Below are 27,877 nucleotides of genomic sequence, written 5' to 3'. Positions count from 1 at the left end.
ACTTGTACATTTGCATAATATGCAAACGCAACTATGAGCAAAGAACAAATATAAGACAAATTAGCAAAACATGACTTTAATCTTTTAACACCCATTCTTTAGAAATATCATAAACCACACACATACAATACAAAGAACCAGTTTTACTTTATTTGGGAGTTTAAATTGAGTACAAGATAAAACAAAATAATTAAACCTTCCACGATGTTGGTATATGAATATGATCCAGATAATACAATAAAAAAAATAAAAAAAAGTTGATAATGGATATATGAATAAATGATCTGACAGCTGGATAGGGTAGACTGTGGGAGAGATTTCCAGTTCTACATATATCTGAATATGAACAGGAACTACCAAAACCCCTCTTAATGTCCATATCACATTTCCAAAGATGTTCATTTTATACATGCTGTTATATTTGAAGACCTCCTTATCCTTTATCTGCACAATCTCCAGAAATATTCAATACTCTAACTCCTTGGCTATGGTGATGTTCCTCTATCAACAAAGTCATGTAGAAAGTAAAAAAAGGGTAGTGCTGCTTGATTTAATTTCTTGTGCAAGCTGTTTTAAACATGAAAACACCCAGGTTCCCCAGGATTGGCAATAATCACGTTTGAGTGTCATATTACAAAATGCTAACATCGGCAGAAAGACAAAGATCAGCAGTTAGCAATGCTTCTTAAATGCAGTCATTTCCACAGTGTAATATGTTTAACTGTCTTGTGGGTTATCAGAATCTGAGTTGTTAAAATCAAACATCAATTTAAAACAAATGAAATGTTTAGCGGAGCAATAACTCACAAATCGGACATTTTAACATACTATTTTAGGTTAATCTTCAGCCCTTTAAACAAATGCCATTTTACATACAAATGTAAACATTTACCAACATTTTCTCGTCAATGGGGCAGTTCAATTGTGTTTAGAATAAAATACGTATATACAGGGTTGGGGGGGATTAAGGAAATCAATCTACCAATCTATAAAATCCATGAAATAGGCACCTACTGCTGCATGCAAACACAACTCCGATCATATTGGCTCAATCTAGGAACAAATAAGTTGTTGTTGTATGGTCTGTGAGAAACCAATAGACAAAAAGCATTTCGCCTTTAGCATGTAGTGGCTGCGAGACCAGGGGGATTCAGATGACACCATCAACAATAAGACAAGAGTACACATGAAACCCATGTTGACAAGAGGCTGGACCTCCCATATGATTGTAATGTCGTGAGTGTCTAGGTGGGCACAGTGATCTTGCGGGCCAGCAGAGCCAGCAGAGCCAGCTCCACACAGCCCTGGGCCTGTTCCAGTGCCTCTGCAGCCTCTCTGGCAGAGAAGCCAGCTGTCTGGATCCTCTGGATGTGCTCAGCCGGAAACTGTTCGGTAACGGGATGTGGAGCAGAGAAGAGAGGGGCTGGAGAGGAGGAGGGGTGTTGGGGGCCCAGGGCCTGAGGTGAAGTGCGGGGCGAAACGCCGGAGTCGTCCTCAGGTGAACCCACAGCCATGGACAGAGGGCTTCGCTGTGTTGGCTCAGGATGGAGGCTGGGAGTGTCTGGGTTGTCAATGGCAGAGGCTCTCCCGTCTGCCACGCCCCTCCCCTGCTGCCCCTCAGGGGGCTCCCTGAACTCCAGGTCTGCTTGGAGTGAAGAGGGCGAGGGACTTTGGACCTCAGACACAGTCCCTCTGTTTTTACTGGCATCTAGCCCATACCCGTCAGCCCTCCTTTCCCCCCTGGAGTTGTCTGGACACTGTGGTTCTCCCTGTCCCGCTCCTGGTTCAGCCTGTGCCCTGTTCCTAGTCTCCAGGCTCTGCTCCTGTGCAGAGGTGCCTGGCAGGACACAGTCAGGAGGAGGCCCTCCGTCAGACATAGCAGCAGCATGGTTGGCTTTGGCATCGCATGGTTCTGCACCAGCTATAATGGCAGTAGAGGGGGAGAGTTGTGTGGTGTTTTCAGGCATCAGGGTTTGGGGCTCTGTGGTGGGGTTGTGGTTGAGTCCGTCAGCGTCCTGTCTGTGTGAGGGGGAGCAGGAGGCACTACGGTCCTGGGGGGACAGGCCACAGCTGTTAGACACCAGCAGCTCATGGAGCTCCCTCAGGGCCTGGGCCAGAGACGGGATCTGGTCTGAGTTGGGACAGCGCTCCCCCTCTGGCTGGTCCCTCTCTGATTGCACAGTGCTCTGGGAGGAGACAGGGGGAGAATCCATCTCTGCAGATGTGGATCCAGAAAGACAGGGCTCCAGGGTGAGTGATGGGGGATTAGAGATGGGACGGTGGGAACCCCCTTCTCCACTCTGCTGACTTGGGTTACTCAGACATATCCGGTGATCTGTGGTGGTGACTGACATGTCCTCCTGCTGCTCCATGGGCTGAATTGGGAGGCTTTCCTCTGGGAGGGGGGACAGGGAGCCATTCTCTGCCTTCTCAGAGCCACACATCTCTGGAGGGATCTGACTGTCTGAACCTCCCAGGGTGGGAGTGCCAGTCACATACTTGTCTGCAGGAGGGGCGCATGTGGACAGATCCTGAGCCGTGGGGGTGGTGGGTAGGAGTGGCTGGGTGGGGTTGGTAGGGCTTGGGTCTGAGAGAGGAGACTGTTGGGCTGTAGGTGCTATGTTCTGGGCCTGGGATGAGGGCCCAGGGATGGGGAGACCCAGGAAACCAGGTTGGGTTTGGCTCTGCCCTGGTGTTGGGGCCCCGGCCTGGCGCATGTAGGCTGGAGCAGACTGAGAACGGTCCAGGGCAAGGCTCCGGGGGTGACCGGGGAAAAGGGGGGAGGACAGGGGCATGTTGTTCGGGGGTTTGAGCGTTGGGAATGGTGGGGATTCCGGTGAGGTAGTTTGTCCACCTGCAATGTGAGGGTAGAGATCAGTTTTAGAATGTAACAGTAGTTGAACAACAATTGAAACCAGCTATGGACCAAAACACTCTTGCACACAACATGCATAGTTTGTCCATGCCAGCTTCTGAAATGAAACATGACATTGAAATGCAGAGACCTTAAAAGGGATAGTTTGAGATTTTAACCACTTCCCCAGAGTCAGATGAACTCGTGGATACCATCAAATCAAATTTATTTGTCACGTGCGCTGAATACAACAGGTGTAGACCTTACAGTGAAATGCTTACTTACAGGCTCTAACCAATAGTGCAAAAATGTCAATGCATCCAGTATAAAGGAAGTTAGCATTAGCACAATGACTGGAAGTCTACAGGAACAGCTAGCATGCTTCATTGCCAAAATCTCTAACAATCCCTTTTAATCAGTGATTGCATCCTCTACTTTTTAAAATAAGTTGAAAAACATGGTAAATACTATTGACCATTTATCAAAGGATTTATTCATATCGTACCAATATTTGGTTTTTCACCAAAAAGCCCAAAATCCAATTTTGCAACAGAAAAGACAATATGGGTGATGGACTTAGCATTGATTCTCTCTGTAGGTTTGCAGTACCTGGTTGGTAAGGCCCTCTCCAGCTGTCTCCCCAAATGCATCAGTGCTGTCCTGCTCAGGGTTAGGCCACACACCACACATCATGCAAAGGGACGCAGAGAGTTAGCACTCGAACACAAAGCATGCACCGCGCTGTCAGACTGTTCACATAGTGGTGAACAGTGTCAGCCAAGATAACTTTATTTGACCTATGACCCTAGAGGTCACAGAGTGATCACAGGACCTGTCAGATAACCTCCTCCATAAGCTAAATTGGTCCGCAGAGTGATTTCAGTTTATTTTTTTTACTTATTTAAAGAAGAACTGTTAAACCAAATGCATTTACAGAACCAAACAGACTAAATCCAACCACAGATCAGGTTTTGATTTCATACCTAGGTCTGATTTATAAAGCTTATTTTTGAGGTGATGACATGCAGTGATCATGTATGTGACGGGGTTGGAACCAGTTTAGGGAACAGAACCAAAACAGATTTTTTTTCAAGGGATTGAAATGGAACCTGGAACGAAAGTGATCCATACTGTTCCGGAACAGAACCGTTTAATAACATTATTTTACATTCCATACTTTTTTTTCTAGTCCCACAACAAAACGCCTATTCAAAGCCAACACTCTGTCACTCAGAAATGTATTCCATCGTCTGCCTGCAAGCTGGAAGTCTTACTCTGTGCGTGTTTAGGCAACCTTCCCCTCCGAAGCATAGGCTACAGTACTGGCGTTACAAGCTCGATTCAGAAGATGGGGAGAGATTTTTAATTAGCTAGAGGGCGAGAGATTTTTAATTAGCTAGAGAAGAATGGATTAACTTTTTAAAATGGTAGTTAAGGATACCATAGGCCTAGTTAACACTTAACGTTGAATTTATTACTTACAAAAAGGTAAGACGTGTTTTTATTCTGGTGTCGCTCTGCACACACAAGCAGTTAGCGAGCTAGATCAAAGTACATTTAAAGTCCCTCCATTGAAGCTGCTCCTCTTAGGTATAATTCTGTCGGCCTAATTCAGATAAGATGCCTCAACCCTCGCTCTCTCCCCACCTGCAAAATGTTGGTTGCATCTTCACCATAAGCAACACTTGACTGTCCATCACGCATGTAAACAACTAGCTTGCCTGCTCTATCCGCACTGATTGGTGAAGTAATTTAACGAGCTAAACGTAAGGAACGATCTAAACCGGTATCTTTTTTGGGGTTCGAACCAGTTCAGAAGTTTATTTTGCTGGTTGGAATGAAACCCCCCCCCCCCCCCCCCAGAATTAAACGATTGGAAAATAACTTTGGTTCCAACCCCTGCTGAGAATGCTGATGACTGCAGAAACAGGGCTCAGGAGTAAAGAAGCTAAATGCAAATGTGCTTTCTGGCTCATGTCTCTGCTGCAGTAATGTCGACTGCTTTAGAGTGTGCAGGCAGAGCTTAGGAATCACCATAGCCCTCTCCCAGACCGCGTTCCTTACCGCTCTCCTGTACAGATCTCTGAAGTGCCTCTGCCAGCTCTCGGTCTGCGATCTCGTCTGGCTGGGCGTCCTCGCGCCCCTCGGGCCCGTATGCCAACCGGGCACACTCTGGCAGCTCCGCCTCAGGCAGGAAGCGGGTCTCTGTGCCCGTTGTCCCGATCAGCAATGTGTTCTTCTTCAGGTCAATGGAACACTGAGGTAGCAGGATATATAGACAACAGTAGTTTAAACACTGGGATTAGTTAGGATGTCATTTACAGTGCATTCAGAAAGTATTCAAGACCCCTTGACTTCACACATTTTGTTACGTTACAGCCTTATTCTAAAATTGAGTTTTTTCCCCAGTCATCTATATAAAAATAAAAAAATTAAGCTGAAATGACATTTACAAAAGTATTCAGACCCTTTACTTGGTACTTTGTTGAAGCACCTTTGGCAGCGATTGCAGCCTTGAGTATTCTTGGGTATGACGCTACAAGCTTGTATTTGGGGAGTTTCTCCCATTCTTCTCTGCAGATCCTCTCAAGCTCTGTCAGGTTGGATGAGGAGCATAGCTGCACAGCTATTTCCAGGTCTCTCTAGAGATGTTTGATAGGGTTCAAGTCCGGGCTCTGGCTGGGCCACTCAAGGACATTGAGACTTGTCCCAAAGCCACTCCTGCGTTGTCTTGGCTGTGTGCTTAGGGTCGTTGTCCTGTTGGAAGGTGAAACTTTGCCCCAGTCTGAGGTCCTGAGCAGGTTTTCATCAAGGATCTCTGTATTTTGCTCCATTCATCTTTCCCTTGCTCCTAACTAGTCTCACAGTCCCTGCCGCTGAAAAACATCCTCACAGCATGATGCTGCCACTGTGACGACCCTCCCACTCTGTCTGCCGAATTCTCTCTCTTTGCTCTCGTTTTCCTTAATAGGATGTCGGTGGGCGGAGCCGGGAGTCGTCAGCGAAATGGACTCGAGTGTGTCCTGGGGATAAATACATCTTTCCCCCATTAATTGAGGAGACTGTCCATGCAGACACACTATTTTTGGTTGTGGCATTTTGTGGCTTGTTTATTTTGGCACCTCAACACTGCTCATGATCACTATCTATGCACGTAACCAGTGATTACTGACCACACACACACACACACACACACACACACACACACACACACACACACACACACACACACACACACACACACACACACACACACACACCTTGTGAATTGTATATCATTTAGTCAATAAATATATTTTTGTTATTCCTCGAACTCTGTGTTGTCTCCCTTTTTGTTATGGGCTACTAACCAGTTCGTGACACCACCACCATGCTTCACCGTAGGGATGGTGCCAGGTTTCCTCTAGATGTGACACTTGGCATTCAGGAAAATGAGTTAAATCTTGGTTTCATCAGACCAGAGAATCTTGTTTCTCATGGTCAGAGTCCTTTCGCTGGCTTTTGGCAAACACCAAGCGGGCTCTCATGTGCCTTTTACTGAGGAGTGGCTTCCATTTGGCCACTCATCTATAAAGGGCTGATTGATGGAGTGCTGCAGACATGGTTGTCCTTCTGTAAGAAACTCTGGAGCTCTGTCAGAGTGACCATCGGGTTCCTGGTCACCTCCCTGACCAAGGCCCTTCTCCCCTGATTGCACAGTTCGGCTGGGCGGCCAGCTCAAGGAAGAGTCTTGGTGGCCACTGTGTTCTTGGGGACCTTAAATGCTGCAGACATTTTTTGGTACCCTTCCCCAGATCTGTGCTTCGACACAACCCGGTCTCGGAGCTCTACGGACAATTCCTTCGACCTCATGGCTTGGTTTTTGCTCTGACATTCACTGTCAACTGTGGGTCCTTATATAGACAGGTGTGTGCCTTTCCAAATCTTGCTTATAAATTAGCAAACATTTCTAAAAACCTGTTTTCGCTTTGTCATTCTGGCGTAGTGTGTAGATTGAGGATTTATTTTTATCAATTTTAAAATAAGGCTAATGGAAGGGGAAAAAAATGGAAAAAGGCAAGGGGTCTGAATTCTTTCTGAATGCACTGTATACGTGGTCGTGTTCATGGAAATGAAGGGACAGGTACAGGGATCTGACCTGATGTCTCTTGAGCATGTCCAGTCCAAGCAGCATGTCCATAGGTTGGTCTTCCAGGATGGAAAAGGAGCAAGGCAGGAAGTCCCCTTCTATCTGGACCTGAGCTGGGTAGGGAAACACACACACCTCACTTTTAGCCATTATCAGATACAGATGCTACCATCAACATTTGCTAGAGGTTTGAATATCATTTCTTTCGACAGATTAGATAAAACAAGGTAAACATAGCAGGAGCCACTTGATTGTGGAGAAATACCATGTTCTGTTTTTTCAACAAGCGCAGGCTGTTAGGCTCGTTTTCAGCCGGGTACTTTTTACACCTAAATTAACTAGGCTAATTATAAATAAATTAGCTAGTCAGGAAAAAAAAAAAGTCTGCCAAGCCCTCTCCCACTAGAATTAACGATATGCATATTCTATCGATCTATTGATATGACAGTTGCTTGTCAGTCACAAAGTGAGCAATGACAGGGAAACACTGCTGGTTTGACAGTGCTGTCTCTTCCGCCTCTCGGTAGGTGTGTGTGTTGTGGTTGCAGTCAAATGTCTTTACACAGGGGGAGAGAGCATGAATTTGCACGTCCCATATAATGTGGTAACGATGAGTCGGAAATCCACTTGGCATATTGTTTTCTGGCACATTCATGTATTTTCTTTCACGTGCAGGAACGACAGTTTTGCCGGGAAAACCACGTGTTGGACCAGTGGATCTGGTCAGTGACGTAACTTTTCAGCGCATTTATGCATTCCAGTTCAACATCTCCCTGCTCTGTCGCTGTCTACCATTTGAAGACTACACGTGTAAATGTCATGCTATTTGTATTTGCTCAATACGATTGGCCGTTCATTCAAGCACACCACCACACTCCTTGCGAGTCAACTTCGAGCACGCGAGCAGTACATGAGTTGACGCCTTCACACCGCACACGCGAGCTGTCCAGAGCAAAAATAAAAATCCACCATCAATCTACTAGCTGAGCTTTTTTTATTTTAGGGAAAGGGATTAACAAAAGTAAACCTTAAATAAGTTTACATACTAGCAAATTGCTGGCTACTGTTGCAAAAAGAAAGCTCCAAAAGGACACCTAGCATTCATCTTGGCTAGCCTAGTTGATATCTCTTTTGGAACGTTTATATTTAAAGGGGCAGCATCCTATTTTTACATCTTCTCAAAATGACATACTTTAGAAACAAAAACGAATGCAATTAATACATTTCTAATGAGAGCAATGACTTGCATTGCTAAATTATTACACCGTTTTTAAATACAATAATAACCAAATGTAGCCAATTAATAGCTTGATATAGAAAGAGCACGCCAACTGATAGACCCTGCATGACCCCAATGCATTTAAAAACACCATGTTTGGGCCAGTATGAATTCTGTTCGGGCCAGTAGATTTTTGTTGGCTAACTGGCCTGAAAGGGCCAGTGGGATTTATTTTTATGTTGGACCCTGGCGTGTTTCATATGCAGGCATGGTGCTGGAGCATATGACTTACATGTAAATGTAAGCATAGGCCATTTACTGTGCTTTGACAAACAGAAAGCTTGACCAGTTTATAAAAAGGTGTCAAACTGACTGATCTCATAACCTTTGCCATATGACTTAAATGTAAATGTAAGCATAGGCCATTTACTGTGCTTTAATTGACAAACAGAAAGCTTGACCAGTTTATAAAAAGGTGTCAAACTGACTGATCTCATAACCTTGCCATTCATAAATCATACAACGTAGTTATATGTCCATGGTATCGCGTCGGGATAAGTTACTTCAAGATTTTCGAAATTAACTCTAGTACTTGCCATACGGTCCTGACAAAGGGATACTTAGGGATTTTGGCAATGAAGCCCTTTATCTACTTCACCAGTCAGATTAACTCATGGATACCATTTTTATGTGAAGAAATTTAGCGAGCCAATGCTAACTAGTGTTAGCGCAATGACTGAATGTCTATGGTCTCTACTAGCATGCTAGCAGTTACCATAGAGTTCGTCATTGTGCCAACGCTAGTTATTGCCAAAATCATGAAGTATCCCTTTAAAGTGAGTGACTTGTCAGTAGCATACCGAATCTCATCGGTAAGAGACACATTCATTTGGCTTCAAAAATATAATCAAATCAGAAAGGGGGCAAATACTTGTTCACAACACTGTATGTGGTATTTTCTAAGATATTGACAAAGGTCTACTTATCTAATCAAAGTATTGACAATGGAGTAGTCAACTGCTGCTTTCTGTGTAGCAAAGCCCATCTTTAACACCTGCTTCATTCTTCAATCATACCTGTATTGCAGATGGTTGAGAAAATACACGACATGACCAAAAGTATGTGGACACATGCTCGTCGAACATCTCATTCCAAAATCATGGGAATTAATATGGAGTTGGCTCCCCCTTTGCTGCTATAACAACCTCCACTCTTCTGGGAAGGCTTTCCACTAGATGTTGGAACATTGCTGCAGGGACTTGCTTCCATTCAGCCACAAGAGCATTAGTGAGGTCGATGTTGGGCAATTAGGCTCGCAGTCGGCGTTCCAATTCATCCCAAAGGTGTTCGATGGGGTTGAGGTAGGGCTTTGTGCAGGCCAGTCAAGTTCTTACACACGAATCTTGACAAACCATTACTGTATGGACCTCGCTTTGTGCACGGGGGCATTATCATGCGGAAACAGGAAAGGGCCTTCCCTAAACTGTTGCCACAAAGCTGGAAGCACAGAATCGTTTACAATGTCATTGTATGCTGTAGCGTTATGATTTCCCTCCACTGGAACTGGTCCGAGCCTAGCCAGAACAATGAAAAATAGCTCCAGACCATTATTCATCCTCCATCTAACTTTACAGTTGGCACTATGCATTCGAGCATGTAACATTCTCCTGGCATCCGCCAAACCAAGATTCATCCATCGGACTACCAGATGGTGAAGCATGATTCATCACTCCAGAGAACGCGTTTCTACTGCTCCAGAGTCCAATGGCGGCGAGCTTTAGACGTTTCCACTTCACAATAACATCACTTACAGTTGACCGGGGCAGCTCTAGCAGGGCAGAAATTTGACGAACTGACTGTTGGAAAGGTGGCATCCTATGACAGTGCCATGTTGAAAGTCACTGAGCTCTTCAGTAAGGCCATTCTACTGCCAATGTTTGTCTATGGAGATCGCATGGTTGTGTGCTGGATTTTATACACCTGTCAGCAACGGGTGTAGCTAAAATAGCCAAATCTACTAATTTGAAAGGGTGTCCACATACTTTTGTTTATATAGTGTACCTCTTAATAGGAAGCTTGAAGCCTGTGGAAGTCAGCAGACTCTTACATGATTCATTAAAGGCCCAGTGCAGTCAGAATGAAGTTTCCAGTGTTTCAGCCATTTCATATTGTAAAACAGCTGATGAAACTAACACTGGAAGTGTGAAAAAATGTGATCAGTGTTCTTTCCTGATAGTTGCTGGTTGAAAATACAATATAGCATTAGAATGTACTACAGGGCACCAAAATGGAACTTGTTTGGCAAAACTTTCGTAACCCCCGAGGTGGCCTGTCTGGCAACCTTTTCTATTTGGCTGGCTACTCCATGTGCTTGTGGAAAACACTGCCATGTTGTGCATCCTTAGGAAAGGTTCTCTCTTTGAGACATGACCTATACCCACCCAAGTGTACTCTGCCAATGATCTTCTGGGTGCCCACTCCCTTGGCGATGCCAGCCCACCGTCGGTCCACCAGACGCATGATGTTACAGCGCTTGGCACACGCCTGACTCATGATGGTCATCTGGGCCCCTGGATGAGCGGGAGCAGGCAACGGAAGAGAGAGAGAGAGGTGTGAGAACAAATACAAGGAAGAGCTCTACCAACTCCATGAGAACCCTTTTTCAAATCATGCGAGAATTTTTCTTCATTTGATCTGGAATGGCAAACCAGTTAAAGTTAAAACAGGAATATTTATATAATGAACATGATTTGAGGGTTACATCTTAAATATTAAAAGGCATTAAACCTTCCTCTTAAAGCCTCCATTACACCGAAATGATATCCAAACTGGTTTTCCAGCAGGCTACTTAAGCCTTGTTTTAAGTGACTCAAAATCACATTTTTTGGCATATCTGATTCAAATATGTGTTTCTTTTTCCTGCAGTCTAAACAGCCAAAGAGCACATGGAATCAGATATTTTAAGTCACATTTCAAACCCCCTTTGTAGGTGGTTTGAAATCAGATACAAATCTGATTCCTGGCCATACGACTTGAATGGTGAAATCTGAATTGCCCTCAACTTATTTCTAGACTTATTTGGCATATCTTGTTGCTTGCTAGCTACTGGGGTAGCTAACAAGCTTGTTAATTGCTTACAAACAAATGAGTGAATGTGCTAGAAAGCTAAACAGCTAGCTAGTTGATTTCTATGGCTAGCCAAAAAGGACTCGTTTTGAAAGTTGGATCATCTTAAAAAAAGTGTTCTTGCACTATGATTTTTAACATTCAACGCAACTGGAGGACCGTACGTACATATCCCAACCAGAAGCCATGGATTACAGGCAACATCCGCATCGAGCTAAAGGCTAGAGCTGCCGCTTTCAAGGAACGGGACACTAATCCGGACGCTTATAAGAAATCCTGCTATGGCCCCAGACGAACCATCAAACAAGCAAAGGGTCAATACAGGATTAAGGTTGAATCCTACTACACTATGCTCATCGGATGTGGCAGGGCTTGAAAACTATTACGGACTACAAAGGGAAACCCAGACACGAGCTGCTCATGGACGCGAGCCTACCAGACGAGCTAAATGCCTTTTATGCTCACTTCGAGGCAAGCAACACTGAAGCGTGCACGAGAGCACCAGCTGTTCTGGATGACTGTGTGATAACGCTCTCGGTAGCCGATGTGAGCAAGACCTTTAAAAACACTGGTCAACATTCACAAAGCTGCAGGGCCAGACAGATTATCAGGATGTGTACTCAAAGCATACGTGGACCAACTGGCAAGTGTCTTCACTGACATTTGGAACCTCCCTGACCTAGTCTGTAATACCTACCTGTTTCAAGCAGACCACCATAGTCCCTGTGCCCAAGGAAGCGAAGGTAACCTGCCTAAATGATTACCGCCTCGTAGCACTCACGCCGGTAGCCATGAAGTGCTTTGAAAGGCTGGTCATGGCTCACATCAACAGCATCCTCCCGGATACCCTAGACCCACTCCAATTCGCATACCGCCCCAACAGATACACAGATGACGCAATCGCACTCCACACACTGCCCTTTCCCACATGGACAAAAGGAACACCTATGTGAGAATGCTATTCATTGACTACAGCGCAGCATTCAACAACATAGTGCCCACAAAGCTCATCACTAAGCTAAGGACCCTGGTACTAAACACCTCCCTCTGCAACTTGATCCTAGACTTCCTGACGGGCCGCCCCCAGGTGGTAAGGGCAGGCAACAACACGTCTGCCACACTGATCCTCTACATCGGGGCCCCTCAGGGGTGTGTACTTATCCCCTCCTGTACTCCCTGTTCACCCACAGCTGCGTGGCCAAACATGACTCCAACACCAACATTAAGTTTGCTGACGACAACACTGGTAAGCCTGATCACCGACAACAATGAGACAGCCTATAGGGAGGTGGTCAGAGAACTGGCAGTGTGGTGCCAGGACAACAACCTCTCCCTCAATGTGAGCAAGACAAAGGAGCTGATTGTGGACTACAGGAAAAGGTGGGTCGAACAGGCACCCATTAACATCAACGGGGCTGTAGTGGAGCGGGTCCAGAGCTTCAAGTTCCTTGGGGTCCACATCACCAATGAACTATCATGGTCCAAACACACCAAGGCAGTCGTGAAGAGGGCACGACGACAACTTTTCCACCTCTGGAGACTGAAAAGATTTAGCATGGGTCCCCAGATCTTCAAAAGGTTCTACAGCTGCACCATCGAGAGCATCCTGACTGGTTGCATCACCGCCTGGTATGGCAACTGCTTAGCATCTGACCGTAAGGTGCTACAGAGGGTAGTGTGTACGGCCCAGTACATCACCAGGGCCAAGCTTCCTGCCATCCAGGACCTATATAATGGGCGGTGTCAGAAAAGCCCATAAAATTGTCAGACTCCAATCACAGACTTTTCTCTGCTACCGCACGGCAAGCGGTACCGGAGCACCAAGTCTAGGACCAAAAGGCTCCCACCCCCAAACCACAAGACTGCTGAACAAATAATCAAATGACCACCGGACTATTTACATTGACACCCCCTCCATTTGTTTTGTACACTGCTGCTATTCACTGTTTATTATCTATGCATAGTCACTTCATCCCTACCTACATGTACAAATTACCTCAACTAACCTGTACCCCTGCACATTGACTCGGTACCGGTACCCCCTGTATATAGCCTCATTATTGTCTTGTTATTATGTTACTTTTTATAATTTTTTACCTGAGTTAATTTGGTAAATATTTTCTTTACTCTTCTTGAACTGCACTGTTGGTTAAGGGCTTGTAAGTAAGCATTTCACGGTAAGGTCTACACTTGTTGTATTCGGCGCATGTGACAAATAGTTTGATTTGATTTTGATTTGAACTGGGAAACATCCATGGCAGGCATTGTCGTAACTGTAGCTTGTTACATAATTTATGAGATATTGGAAGCACGAGCAACACCAATCAGCCTACACCACTGTGCACACACCTGTCGTTACTTGACAAATGAGAGTAGACATGTCGCCAAATGATTCCTGTCTGAACACACACAAATCTGATTTGGTCCCTTGTAACTTTTGGACAGTCAGTATCCCAAACCGGATTTGAAAAACAAAACTAATTTGAGCATTAAGGACTGGAGTGTGAACATTGCTTAAGAGGCACATCCAATGTTCAAAAGGGGTGCTTTTTGCCGTTATACAGATTAAAACCAACCATTTCCGGTGGATTGAAAATAAATCCCTGTTTAAAGTATTCAATTCCAATTTCATCCTCCAGAAGAGGCAGAACAATTACAGCAAATAACACAGCTAAACTCCAATGTACTTAGAGAAAATACCAATTTTCTTGGGGAAAAAAATGTATAAGGAAGGTATCATGTTTAAAAATTACACTGTAAATAAGGATGGTAAAATGGTCACACAAGCTATTAACAAAGGTGTATGGAGATGTATGCTCAATATAAAAGTATAACCAACTCTTCGCAGCTCTGCTACAAAAATTAGGCAAATGCTCAAAAGAAAAAAACAATTAATGCATCTGCCTCCACAATGAAAAACCATGCATGGCTTAAAATGACTAGTACGAATCGTAAAATGTATCAGTTTCACTTAAGGTTGAGAGGTTTGACAATTATTCTGCATAAAAATGTAAGCTAGTTTGAAACAGATTTTTTATGTCCCAATACCATGGCATCGGGTTTATGAACTGATATAAAAAAAAAATGAAAATTGAAAAAGAACAGATTGTGTCAATTTAAAAACATATATAAAATTCTCGCCACAAAAATAATGCTCAATATTTGGGGCATTGAAAAGTCAGCCCTGTGCAGACTGCCACAAAACAACTGAATCAATAGATCTCTTTTTGTACTTCAGTGGCTCACTTTGAGTCAGGTCCAGGAGTGTTTGTTAAGTCATAATGACGGTGTTCAGAAGGACCTACAAACAAACAGTACTGTTAGGAGATCTGAAAAACCACCACCAATCAATGGGAAATATGATTATACACTTAGGTAAAATATTTCATTTTAGGGCAATCGCAGTAGAAATGGTACAAATGTAGAGGTTCAAGACCCTCGTAAGACGTCACAGCAAAATAGGATGTATTGCAAAAGGAAATTGTAAAATGATAGTGTACTGCGAAAGAAGGGTTAGTCTGTGGATATCAGTGTTGGAATTAAGATTGGAGTGATTTGATTAACCGATACACTTGGAGTCCAGTGCGATTAGGAAATACACACACTACCGTTCAAAAGTTTGGGGTCACTTAGAAATGTCCTTGTTTTTGAAAGAAAAGCACATTTATTTGTCCATTAAAATAGCATCAAATTGATCAAAAATACAGTGTAGACATTGTTAATGTTGTAAATGACTATTGTAGCTAGAAACTGCTGATTTTTAATGGAATATCTACATAGGCGTACAGAGGACCATTATCAGCAACCATCAATCCTGTGTTCCAATGGCACGTTGTGTTAGCTAATCCAAGTTTATAATTTTCAAAGGCTAGTTGATCATTAAAAAAACATTTCGCAATTATGTTAGCACAGCTGAAAACTGTTGTTCTGATTTAAAGTAGAAATAAAACTGGCCGCCTTTAGACTAGTTGAGTATCTGGAGCATCAGCATTTGTGGGTTCAATTACAGGCTCAAAATGCCCAGAAACAAAGACCTTTTTTCTGAAACTCGTCAGTCTATTCTTGTTCTGAGAAATGAAGGCTATTCCATGCGAGAAATTGCCAAGAAACTGAAGATCTCGTACAACGCCGTGTACTACTCCCTTCACAGAACACCACAAAATGGCTCTAACCAGAATAGAAAGAGTGGGAGGCCCCGGTGCACAACTGAGCAAGAGGACAAGTACATTAGTGTGTCTAGTTTGAGAAATACACCTCAAGTCCTCAACTGACAGCTTCACTAAATAGTACCCGCAAAACACCCGTCAACAGTAAAGAGGTACATCCGGGATGCTGGCCTTCTAGGCAACAAAAAAAAAATCGTGGTCAACCGAGTGTCGTCTGTTTTCTCGACCAATCGATTGGTCGAAATGTTTAAACGTGTATTTGTTCATATAGACACATCCTATGTGTTTTAATCAAATCAACTTTATGCACTGAACTTGCTTTAAACGCACTGTTTGATGAAATAATTAAGACACACAAATGACTACAGGGAGTCCGACCGCAATTGATTTGATTGTGCCGGGCTCAGACTTGCTGCTCTGTGTAAAAAAAACAAAAAACGACAGCGAGTGACTGACTAGCACCCGTTGTCTCCCTCTGCTGCAGCGACCACCACAGAACATAAACAGTATTTATAGTGCTCTTCGTGTTGCTGAAGCTGCAATATAATTTAGTATTTTCTAACTGAAAAGTTATGTTACCGAAATCCCTCATATGTTTAGGAAAACAATTCCCTATTCCCTTAACCGTTGCTCTCTTTACGTGACACATATATGCATCACATTCATGAGACGAATAGGGCGTTACCTATAGCATATCATAATCACATCATTAAATTGGTTATAAACGCCGAACACGTGACAGCAAAATGTATGTAGAGAATGTGACAAATAAAACTTGAAAATGGAATGTTTACTGGTTGCTCAGGTAAAGGAATCAAATGTGTGGAATAAATTTGACTAGTTGAAGAAAATACTGGAAGTCAAGAAAAATAAGGAGCTATTACGTGTGCCAAACGCGTGCTGTTAGATTACCATGTAATTTTTCCTGACTGTTTGGGACACTTTAAACATTACAACAACCAGAGTCTGTTGTAATGTTGTTGTTGTGTTTTGCAAAGGCTAAAAACAGTTGTGAATGCAATTGCCGAAATGGAACGGTTGATTTATTGTTTATGCTAATTATTCAAGGTTCGCTTTGTTATTTTATTTTACTTGATTGCATTTCAAATCATGAATGACTCGTAGCCTGTGTGATGACATGAACGAATGAATGATTACTTGTACATGCTACTGTATCTATCATTGAAATATAGGCCTAAGTATGTTAAGACTATTTTAGGCCTAGAGCTCGATGGTGGTTATACAAGGCTTCAAGGTCGAATTGCTGCAAAGAAACCACTACAAAAAAACACCAATAATAAGAAGAGACTTGCTTGGGCCAAGAAACACGAGCAATGGTCATTAGACCGGTGGAAATCTGTCCTTTGGTCTGATGGAAACAAATTTGAGATTTTTGGTTCCAACCACCATGTCTTTGTGAGACGCAGAGTAGGTGAAAGGATGATCTCCGCATGTGTGGTTCCCACCGTGAAGCATGGAGGAGGTGGTGTGATGGTGCTTTGCTGGTGACACAGATTTATTTAGAATTCAAGGCACACTAAACCAGCATGGCTACCACAGCATTCTGCAGCGATACACCATCCCATCTGGTTTGCACTTAGTGGGACTATCATTTGTTTTTCAACAGGAAATGAACCCAACACACCTCCAGGCTGTGTAAGTGCTATTTAACCAAGAAGGAAAGTGATGGAGTGCTGCATCAGATGACCTGGCCTCCACAATCACCCGACCTCAACCCAATTGAGATGGTTTGGAATGAGTTGGACCGCGGAGAGAAGGAAAAGCAGCTAACAAGTGCTCAGCATATGTGGTAACTCCTTCAAGACTGTTGGAAAAGCATTCCAGGTGAAGCTGGTTGAGAGAATGCCAAGAGTGTGCAAAGCTGTCAAGGCAAAGGGTGGCCATTTGAAGAATCTCAAATATATTTTGATTTGTTTAACACTTTTTTGGTTACTACATGATTCCATGTGTTATTTCATAGTTTTGATGTCTTCACTATTATTCTGCAAGATAGAAAATAGTAAAAATAAAGAAAAACCGTTGAATGAGTAGATGTGTCCAAACTTTTGACTGGTACTACATATGGATGATTCATAAAGCCAGGCACATTTAACAGTTAGGATATTGATTATAGACCTAATTAAGATGGGGTTTCACCTCTCCTCACTTTTCATAGACAATTAACGCAAGGTCTGTTTTCTCATCTCCCAACTCCGCTGCTGCCTCTGCACTGTTCTCAACACCAATTTACATTTAAGTCATTTAGCAGACGCTCTTATCCAGAGCGACTTACAAATTGGTGCATTCACCTTATGATATCCAGTGGAACAACCACTTTACAATAGTGCATCTAAATCTTTTAAGGGGGGGGGGGGGGGTTAGAAGGATTACTTTATCCTATCCTAGGTATTCCTTATAGAGGTGGGGTTTCAGGTGTCTCCGGAAGGTGGTGATTGACTCCGCTGTCCTGGCGTCATGAGGGAGCTTGTTCCACCATTGGGGTGCCAGAGCAGCGAACAGTTTTAACTGGGCTGAGCGGAAACTGTGAACCAATATGCTTGCTAACTTTGCTATTATGCACATAGCAACATTGGTCTAGGAAAAGGCGCCAATTCAACAGCGCACTGACATTTCAGAACTGTGGACAGCGACCGCTATGAAACGTGGGGGAAAAGCCTGCTCCAGAGCGCTCAGGACCTCAGACTGGGGGCGACGGTTCACCTTCCAACAGGACAACGACACTAAGCACACAGCCAAAACAACGTAGGAGTGTCATTGGGACAAGTCTCTGAATGGCCCAGCCAGAGCCCGGACTTGAACCTGATCTAACATCTCTGGAGAGACCTGAAAATAGCTGTGCAGCGACGCTCTCCATCCAACCTGACAGTGCTTGAGAAGAATAAGATTAACTCCCCAAATACAGGTGTACCAAGCTTGTAACGTCATACCCAAGAAGACTCGAGGCTGTAATCGCTGCCAAAGGAGCTTCAAAGTATTTTGTCTGAATACTTATGTAAATGTGATGTTATTTGATAAATTAGCAAAGAAAATTACCTGTTTTTGCTTTGTCATTATGGGGTATGGTGTGTAGATTGATGAGAAAAAACGTATTCCAGTTAAGAATAAAGCTGTAACGTAACAAAATGTGGACAAAGTCAAGGGGTCTGAATACTTTCCGAACGCACTGCACGCACACAGTGAACAAAACATTAAGAACACCTCTTTCAATGACAGACTGACCAGATGAAAGCTTTTATCCCTTATTGATGTCACTTGTTAAATCCACTTCAAATCAGTGTAGAAGAATGGGAGGAGACAGGTTAAAGGAGGATTTTAACCCTTGAGACAATTGAGACATGGATTGTGTATGTGTGCCATTCAGAGGGTGAACAAAATATTTTAAGTGCCTTTGAAAAGCGTATGGTAGCAGGTGCCAGGCACACCAGTTTGTGTCAAGAACTACAATGCTGCTGGGTTTTTCACGCTCAACAGTTTTCCGTGTGTATCAAGAATGGTCCACCACCCAAAGGACATCCAGCCAACTTGTCACAACTGTGGTAAACATTGGAGTCAACATGGGCCAGCATCCCTGTGGAATGCTTTCAACACCTTGTAGAGTCCATGCCCTGACAAATTGAGGCTGCTCTGAGTGCATTGGGGGGGGTGCAAAAGTTTTGTACACACACTGAAGAGAAATATAAATGCAACATGTTAAGTTTCATGAGCTGAAATAAAATATCCCAGAAATGTTCCGTACGCACAAAAAGAATCAAATTTTACATCCCTGTTAGTGAGCATTTCCCCTTTGCCACGATAATCTGTCTCGCTGACAGGTGTGGCATATCAATTAAACGGCATGATCATTACAAAGGTGTACCTTGTGCTGGGCCACTAAAATGTGCAGTTTTGTAACAAAATGCGACAGATGTATCAAGTTGAGGTAGCGTACAAATTGGCATGCTGACTACAGGATTGCCCAGCAGAGCTGTTGCCAGAGAATTGAATGTTAATTTCTCTACCATAAGCTACATCCAACGTCGTTTCAGAGAATTTCGCAGTACATGCTGATGTCAACGTTGTGAACAGAGTACCCCCTGGTGGCAGTGGGGTTATGGTATGGGCATATAAATATATAAAAAGGGGGATTAGAAATGATGCAGGTAATGTTATTTGATAGACTTCAATTCTATCTGCTAATTTCATAGGAAGGGGGGCATGAGAGGAGAAGTAGGAAAGAGCAGGCAAAAACAGATGGGGCACATGTATGGAGTGCGGGCAAGCAAGTTGGAACATTTTTTTTTAAATCAAGAGATGTCAGAGGTGGTAGAGAGAATATGAGCATGTGGATGAAAGAATGGGAAATAGGAAGGAGGAGCCAAAAAGGTTTACAGAGAATTGTAAAATATGGCAGACTGAACAGTAGTGGATATAGCTGGAATATCATCATAAGAGCAAAGCTGTCAAAACTAGCCAAGGAAAACTGTACTAGACACCACAAAACAAAAACCCTTAACTGAATTGTTTCCCTATTGCCCTAGTCAAAGTAGCCTATGCTTTGCACTGAGGAAGAAAATATTAGTATGCATTACCTGAGTCAACAAAAGCTTTCACATGGTACCCGTTGACTATACAGTTGATGTACAGCATAACCACCTGGCCAAAGCTCTCTGGGGCCTCCTCCATTGCAATGGTCATGTTCTCCTCTACGTTGTGCTGCCTGAAGTACAAATTGTGTGTGATTATGTAAGGAAAGCAATTGTACATGAATACCTACATTTCTCAAATAGTTTAAACAGAGGGCAAAATTCAATACGTAAACTAGTACATTGTTTCCAGAAGAGACCCTGACTGAGGCCGTCTCTGACTCCAACCCTTCCCTTTCCCCTCTTGGCTGTGTGAGTACCTGATGTCCTCCTCTATCTTGGCCTGGGCCTCCATGTCAAATGGGTCGGCAGTCAGAAGCCGGATCCTCTCCTGCTCTCTGCGAGCCCGATCCTGCTGCTGCTCCAACAGCACTTTGGTGAAACGCTCTACGGGAGGCAGTCAGAAACATGATTAGAGCTCCTAGTTGAACACTTAAAGGGATACTTCGGGATTTTGGCAACGAAGCCCTTTATTTTCCCCAGAGTCAGATGAATTCATTGGTAGCATTTTTATGTCTCTGCATCCAGTATGAAGGAAGTTAGGGGTAGTTTCGCCAGCCAATGCTAATTAGTATTAGTGCAATGGCTGGATGTCTATGGTATCTACTAGCATGCTAGCAGTAACCATAGACTTTCAGTCATTGCTCTAATGCTAGTTATCAACTTCCTTCAAACTGCATGCAGAGACATAAAAATGGTATCCATGAGTTCGAAGGTTACGTATGTAACCACGGTTATGTGAGCTATTGAGGTCACTCCAATATATTGGCATCACTCCGCGGCGGAGGGATACATCCGAGGTGAGGATTTACAGATTTACTCCTGTGTACACCTGTGTCACGGCTGGGGTCCGCCCCTATATATAGACCCCATGGCCGCGACACACTTTCGCTACATCATTTTTGAGGCGCCTCTAGCACCGTAGAGGATTGGAGTGATCCAAATAGCTCACATAACCGTGGTTACATACGTAACCTTCGTTATGTTTCACTATATTGAATCCCTCCAATATTGGTATACCCATACCAGATTAGTCGGTGCTAGAGGGACCTGGCCAGCCAGCGGCGAAGTCCCAGCGTGGGACCGAGACGCAGGGCCATCAATGTGGAAGGGGGACCCGGTACAGTCCCCAGAAGGGGACGCGATGCCCAGGACCGCTGAACCAACCGCAGAGGGAGGTGACACATTTACCCGATAGGGGCAAGAGGAAGCCCAGCTGGCCGCAGCACAGATATCAGCGAGGGGCACTCCTCTCAGTGGAGCCCAGGACGCAGCCACACCTCGTGTTGAATGTGCCACCACAGATTCCAGCACTGGCCTGCCAGCCCAGGTGGTATGCTGTCGTAACCGTTTCCAGTGAGAGCCTCTGCTTTGATAGCCCAGCCCCCAGGACTCTCTCACCATAGCAGACAAAGAGCTGGTCTGTTGTTCTCACTGACCGTGTCCACTCCACATAGGCAGCCAGTGCCCTCACAGGGTACAGCATGCCGGGAGGTCGTAAGCAGACAGGATAAAAGGGATGTTCACATGCCTGTCTGACAGAACCTTTGAGAGGAATGAAGGGTTGGGGCAGAGAGATAGACCCCAGGGGGAAGAGTATATCCGGTAGCACTCAGAACTTACCGGAAGAGCATGGAGCTCACCCACCCTCTTCATGGAAGTAATCGCTACCAAGAAAGCCACCTTCATAGAGAGCTGTTTCAGGGAGGCAGACTCCAACGGGTTTGAAAGGCGGCTTAGCCAAAGCTGCCAATACCACATCCAGATCCCAGCTCGCCAGGGAGCGAGTCCTAGCTGGACGCAGGCGACAACCCCCTTCATAAACCTGGAGACCAAGGGATAGCGCCCTACTGGCCTGTCCATCCACCCCGCATGGCAGGCAGATATAGCGGCCAAATACCCTCTCAGTGTAGAGGCTGTCAAGCCCTCATCAAAGCGAGACTACAGGTATTGGAGGACATACTGCACCCCGCATGACTCGGTCACAACCTCAATACCAGTGCACCATGAGCAGAACAACCGCCAGCGCAACTGGTATGCTGCGGTTGTAGCCGGCGCCCTTGCGTTCTGCATGGTGTTCATTACACCCTCCTGTAGTCCTAACATGGACCATTGTGGGCTTGGCCACTGAACGGCACGGCCTCGGATGCCACAGAGTTCCCCTGGCCTGAGACAGCAGGTCCGGTCTTAGGGGAAGTTTCCAAGGTGTCCCAGACAACAGCGACAGGAGAAGGCTGAACCAGGGTCGTCTGGGCCAGTATGGGGCCACCACAAGCAGACGATGCTCAACCTGGTCCTGTCCAGCACAGCCTGGATCAGGGAAAAGTGGGGAATGCATAAAGCTCCAGCCCTGGCCAATCGTGAGCCAGAGCATCCAAGCCCAGAGGCCCTGGTGGCTCCGACATGGAGTACCACACGGGGCAGTGTGCATTATCCAGGGAGGCAAATACGTCTACCTGTGCCTTCCGAACTTGTCCCACAGGTGCTGCACCACCTGGGAATGTAGGCTCCAGTCCCAAGGTGGCGGGCCCTCCCTCGAGAGAATATCCACTGCCACATTCAGGATGCCAGGTACATGCGTTGCACGTAGAAACGCTCGACGTCCCTGAGCCCAGAGGATCTCCTGTGCCATAAGATAGAGGCGGTGCGACCTCAGTCCACCCTGATGGTTGATGTAAGCCACCACTGTGGTGTTGTCCATTCTCACCAGGATGTCTTCCCTTCAGATGTGGAAGGAATGACTGCAGGGCCAGCAGTACAGCTCAGAGCTCTAGTGTATTGATGTGCCTGCCGCTCCAAGGGGGTAGACAACAGCCGCTGGCCGACCTACCCTTGGTCACACCCCCCAGCCGAACTGGGAGGCGTCTGTGCTGACCAGCGGCACATCCTCAGCATCTCTACCCCACCTAAGAGAAAGGAGTGACAGAGCCACCTCAACAATGCCCTGAGGCACTGTGTGGTCACCCACAGCTGGCGGTGACGGTGGCGCTTCAGTTGCAGCCGGTGGGAGTTGAACCACCGTTGAAGAGGCAGGAGATGGAGCAGGCCCAGGGGAATCAACAACGAGGAAGCCATCAGCAAGCCCAACAGGCGTTGGCAGGTTAGGACGGATACCATCCGCCCCTGCCGAAAGTGTTCGAGGCAAGATAAGATCGCCTGAACCCTTCTGGTGGGCAGGCATGCTCTCATGAGGACTGAGTCCAGTTCCATGCCAATGAAGGCCACCCTCTGGGTTGGCGTCAGACGCCGACTCGTCATTTACAGTAATGCCCAGCCTGCCGATGTGGGTCAGGAGCATGTCTGTCTGACATAACCTGAGTACTGGTTGGGGCACAAATCAGCCAATCGTCCAGGTAATTGAGGATCAACAACCCTCGGAACGTGAGAGGTGCCAGGACAGCGTCCATACACTTTGTGAAAGTGTGGGGTGCCAAGGAAAGGCCAAAGGGAAGAACCATGAATTCGTAATTCCTCCCATTGAAAGCGAATCAGAGGTGATAGCATGTGGAACCTCAGTACCTTTAAGTACCCATTGAGGTTGCGGAGGTCCAAAATTGGTAGAAACCGTCCATCTCTTTTTGGGACCACAAAATAAGTGGAGTAGAACCCACCTAGACGTTCTGAACTCTCGATCCTGCGGATGGCAACCTTGTCCAGGAGTGAGGAGATCTCTAGCCGCAGGGTTTTCTTCAGGGGGTCGGCCACCGTGGTGACACCAAGGCCCCTGAAGGACGGGGGCCAGCACCGGAATTGGAGTCGGTACCCCTCGAGCATTGTGGACAACACCCATTAGGACCCCACACACTCCTCCCACTTTGCCCTTTGAGACCAGGAGAAGTGGCCGAGGCAGGGTGTGTCAGGGGTTTTGCCAGGACCTGTCTGTGCCCCACCCCGCTGTCGTTCCTCAGCACTAGCCGATGGGCCAGGAGAGGGACCCCACCATTGTTCGGGTGCAGGTGGGTGGCGACAGTCCGTCTGCCTTGGACCAGTGGCCTGAGGAGGCGGCATGAACCATCTCCTGCTCTGGAGAGCAGCTGGCAGACGGGATTGGGCCAGCCAGAGATAGTGCCGAAAGGTAACCACCTGCGCCATGGCACGTCCGTTGGAGCGGGCCACATCCCTCTGGAGCAGGGAAAGCAGGCGAGACACCTTCATCGCCTCCCGGAGGAGCTCCTCTGTGCCCCACTGCAGCCAGGGCAACAATCTGCAGGTAGGCCTGCAGCAGCATGGCCGTGTTGGTAAGGCGGCCAAGAGAGCAGAGGGACCCATAGGTGGATTTCAAGTCCGCATCAAAGACTCTGGGGGGGTCCCGGCTTCAGTCACAGGTCCCGCCCTATAATCTCCCGGTCCGGGAGGACCGTGGCAGCTATCATGGAGTCCGTGGTCGGGTACTCCTGGAGGCAGAGTGACTCTGCGCCCACCCCATAACCCCATGGTCCAGTCTCTGCTGTGAGTCAGAAGCACCCCCAGGCAGAGGCCCAGCTTTCCTGCCAGGCCTCGCAGAACTCAGCAGAGATGGGAACAGATGGAGTCACCACAGTTCACCAGTTTGATGTCCAGTGCAGTGGCTACCCGAGTCAGTAGGCCCCTCATAGCCTCTCGAGCTGCTGGGGGCGATGAAGCCCCACCGCCCGGCTTCTGATGGTCTGTCAGCCCCGCTCACGGTGGTGAACAGTGCCAGCATCATCCCCCAGGAACAGCCTATCACTGGCCAACAGGGAACAGCTGTCGTCGCCATCGAAGCTATCAACCTCCTGACGCAGGGCATGGGCCCTCCGTTCAAGGTGGTCCCAGCGGTTCGACTCCTGCCCCCGTCCAGGACTGGCAGCAGATGGGCTCTGCCTGCGGTGGCTCCGGCCACACTTCCTGGGAGGGGTACTGTGGCCAGTAGAGGGACTAACAGCTCGCTGGCGCACCACTCCTGAGGGAAGGAGCTCGTCCCCAGCCTGAGCCTGGCCGACCCACTCACGCACGGCCTCCAATCGCACCAGGCGCAGGCGTTCTTAGTACACCACACAAAACAGGCATCCAGTGGGGTGCTCCACCACCCTCTCCACGTGGCTCAAACCTAGGCAGTGCATACACGAGGAATGTGGATCTCCAGGGGGGATACCACCATTACCTGTCACAAAGGAAAGCCATAAGCTCAGCCAAGCCAAGCCAGCAAGGCCACGGAGCAGGGGTCCGACGCCCTAGGAGAGCTTATGTCGTGACCCGCTTGGAGGATTTAAAAAAATATTATTACGCCAACTGCAATATTACCTAGCTGGTTTAATATCCAAGCAGTAAAAACAGCACTATATGATGTAGTAACTCCGTTAAAGAACTCCAAAGTTAATCTCTCAACGTAGTGGAAGCCCACCACGATGCTCTTACATTCTGCAGGGGAAAGAACAAGAGAAAAAAAACATTGTAGAGTAATTAGCAGAGAACCCGTGCCTATGGCGCGGTCACAGCATGTTAAGCAATTCACAACACACACAGAACAAGCCAGTCGGCAAGTTGTGTAAGGTAAATACAGTCTGTGGCAGCAAGAGCCACCAATATATTAAAGGATGCACACGAAGTCGTAGTGTAACGCTAACGAAACACAAGCACGACAAACCACGGGCAGGAGATACAGATCAACCGTGCGCAGCGAGTGGAGCACTCAAGAGGAGGGGCTGGCCATGTGGCCAGCTGCTCCAGGCTGCAAACAGCCAGTAAGTATACTTCCACACAAGATATTACACTTACCAGTGACTTACCAAACGAATTTCAGAGAATTTGTACCTCAAACCATACGGACGTCCGCCGAGAAAATGAAAGAACGTGTGTCACGCCCATGGGGTCTATATATATGGGTGGACCTCAGCCGTGACACAGGTGTACACTGGAGTAAATCTGTAAATCCTCACCTCGGATGTATCCCTTTGCTGCGGAGTGATACTAATATAATGGAGTGATCCAATATAGTGAAACATAATATCTGACTCTGGGGAAGTAGATAAAGGGCTTAATTTCCAAGATCCTGGTATCCTTTTAAGACCCATTATTCCCATTGATATCTAACCAAAGCCTTTATAATGACAAGATAATCAACACCAAAAGAGAAGGGTTGATGCTATCCCCTATCCCCACTTACCCAGGTCTCCACTCAATAAGGCCTCAGCCAATGGTGGATTGCGCTCCTTGAGCAGGGACAGCTCGTGTGGATTGGCCAAGAGCATCTGCTGCAGTAAGGCGGGGTCATCCAGACCCTGAGGAGAGGAGGCAGAGCCCGGTAGGGATGGGGGTGCAGCAGGGGGTGGAGAGCGCTGCTGTTGTGAGGTTGGGGCCTGTTGCTGCTGTCTACGGGTGAACCGTTGACTGGAACCAGAAGAAGTGCCGGGGACTGCGATGGAACTGAAGTCAATACGTGGGAGACCTGGGGGAGAGGGAAGAGACAGGGAGGGTAGGAGAGTATGAGCATGACAGAGGGTTCCAGGTTCAGTAAGATGCCAGGTAGACAACTGGGCTGAGATAACAGTGAGCCATTACTGAGGACCAATAAATAACGAAAAATGTGAGAACTGAAGTGCAAGGTTAATAGGTCTGTTAACCACTCCTGCACGCCAAACTCGCACTAGAGCAGCTGGACTCCTCCCATAATTGCAACCTTGTAACAGGGCAGAGACAGAACCGGTGCGGAATCTGTCTCGCCCAACAGTGTTGACCTTACCTGGGAAGGCTGATTGTGCTGGTGGTGGCCTTCTGTCTGCCTGTCTAAGCACCACCACATCTCCATCCTTAAGTCCATAGGTCCCTAAAGCACGGGTCAGGTCTTTCAGAGGCTGCTCTGCATATGTGATCTGAATAGAGGGAAGGGCCACAGGGGGGAAAAATAAACATTCCCTTTCCACACTGGACGAAAAATAAAAGGACAAATTAAAATGCTGTCTGATGGCCAGACCACCTCAATTAGTTAGCTAGGTTGCTAATCAAAAAGTGGCAAGCAAAACAATGGACAGCTTGACATGTAATGTTATATGAGTCAGTAGAAGTTGTGTTCTCAGACGGTTGACACATGATCATAGGCTAGCTAAGTTGGCTAATAACTATGGTACAACTAACGTTAGCTAGCGACCAGACGAACAATAAAGTTAATTCTGACAAGCAACGTCAATGTATTATTCCTAACAAGCTACTACTGTCAAGTCTGTCTGGATAATTAAAATGTTGAATTAACTAACTGGTTGATATAAAACAATCTCTTAATGTAACGTTAGCTACTAACACGTTTATGCTAAGCCAACTAGTTAGCATGTTTTAGCTAGTGGTTCACCTGAATTTCCCCAGCAGGGATTCCTGATTCTAGTTCACACAGAGCAACAAAATCTCTAAGTTCAAGCTCCGGAGACACATCGAGAGAAAATGTGATTTCCGAGCGGTCATTCGGTGCGCAGAAAACGGTTACCAGCATCGCGCTTTTGGGCAGGGTCACTTGAACCCGTTAGTCACTTGCAGTTTGTTGACACTAGCTAGCGTGTTAGCAAATTTTCCGTGGCTATAATGTCAGTATCGTTGTGAACGTACAAACTTGTTTCAGTCAAACGCTCAATAAAGACAATTTAATATGACATATTGAAGTATTCACGGATAGTAGCTAGCTTGGTAAATACACCGAGGACTGCCGTGTCTTATCAAATACTGATAACTAGCCTATGTTTCTCATTGCCGTATTCTTCTTCTTCGTGTGAATTTCCGGCAGACTAGACGCTG

The 27,877-nt window shown here is 46.1% G+C and overlaps 1 protein-coding gene across 2 annotated transcripts; it reads right to left on the bottom strand.

Annotated features, from left to right (window-relative positions):
* Nucleotides 1–130: 130 nt before the first annotated feature.
* LOC106582762 (protein DDI1 homolog 2) lies at nucleotides 131–27,877 on the bottom strand. 2 transcript variants are annotated; one of them, XM_014166165.3, is made up of 10 exons: nucleotides 27,441–27,876; nucleotides 26,838–26,967; nucleotides 26,262–26,543; nucleotides 20,398–20,524; nucleotides 20,084–20,211; nucleotides 10,644–10,772; nucleotides 6,993–7,096; nucleotides 4,919–5,111; nucleotides 3,464–3,514; nucleotides 2,617–2,854 (listed from the first exon to the last, which is right to left on the bottom strand). In XM_014166165.3, exons 1-9 carry the CDS (start codon nucleotides 27,576–27,578, stop codon nucleotides 3,504–3,506), a joined length of 1,242 nt encoding a protein of 413 aa, XP_014021640.1. In that variant the 5' UTR covers nucleotides 27,579–27,876; the 3' UTR covers nucleotides 2,617–2,854; nucleotides 3,464–3,503. The 2 variants fall into 2 exon arrangements, with proteins under 2 accessions (XP_014021638.2, XP_014021640.1); XM_014166163.3 differs by lacking the exon at nucleotides 3,464–3,514 and having other exon boundaries at nucleotides 131–2,854; nucleotides 27,441–27,877.

This window comes from Salmo salar, chromosome 22 (assembly GCF_965601325.2).
Source record: "Salmo salar chromosome 22, fSalSal1, whole genome shotgun sequence".
NCBI classification, from domain to species: Eukaryota; Metazoa; Chordata; class Actinopteri; order Salmoniformes; family Salmonidae; genus Salmo; species Salmo salar.
This window is presented reverse-complemented; position numbering and strand designations above follow the sequence as displayed.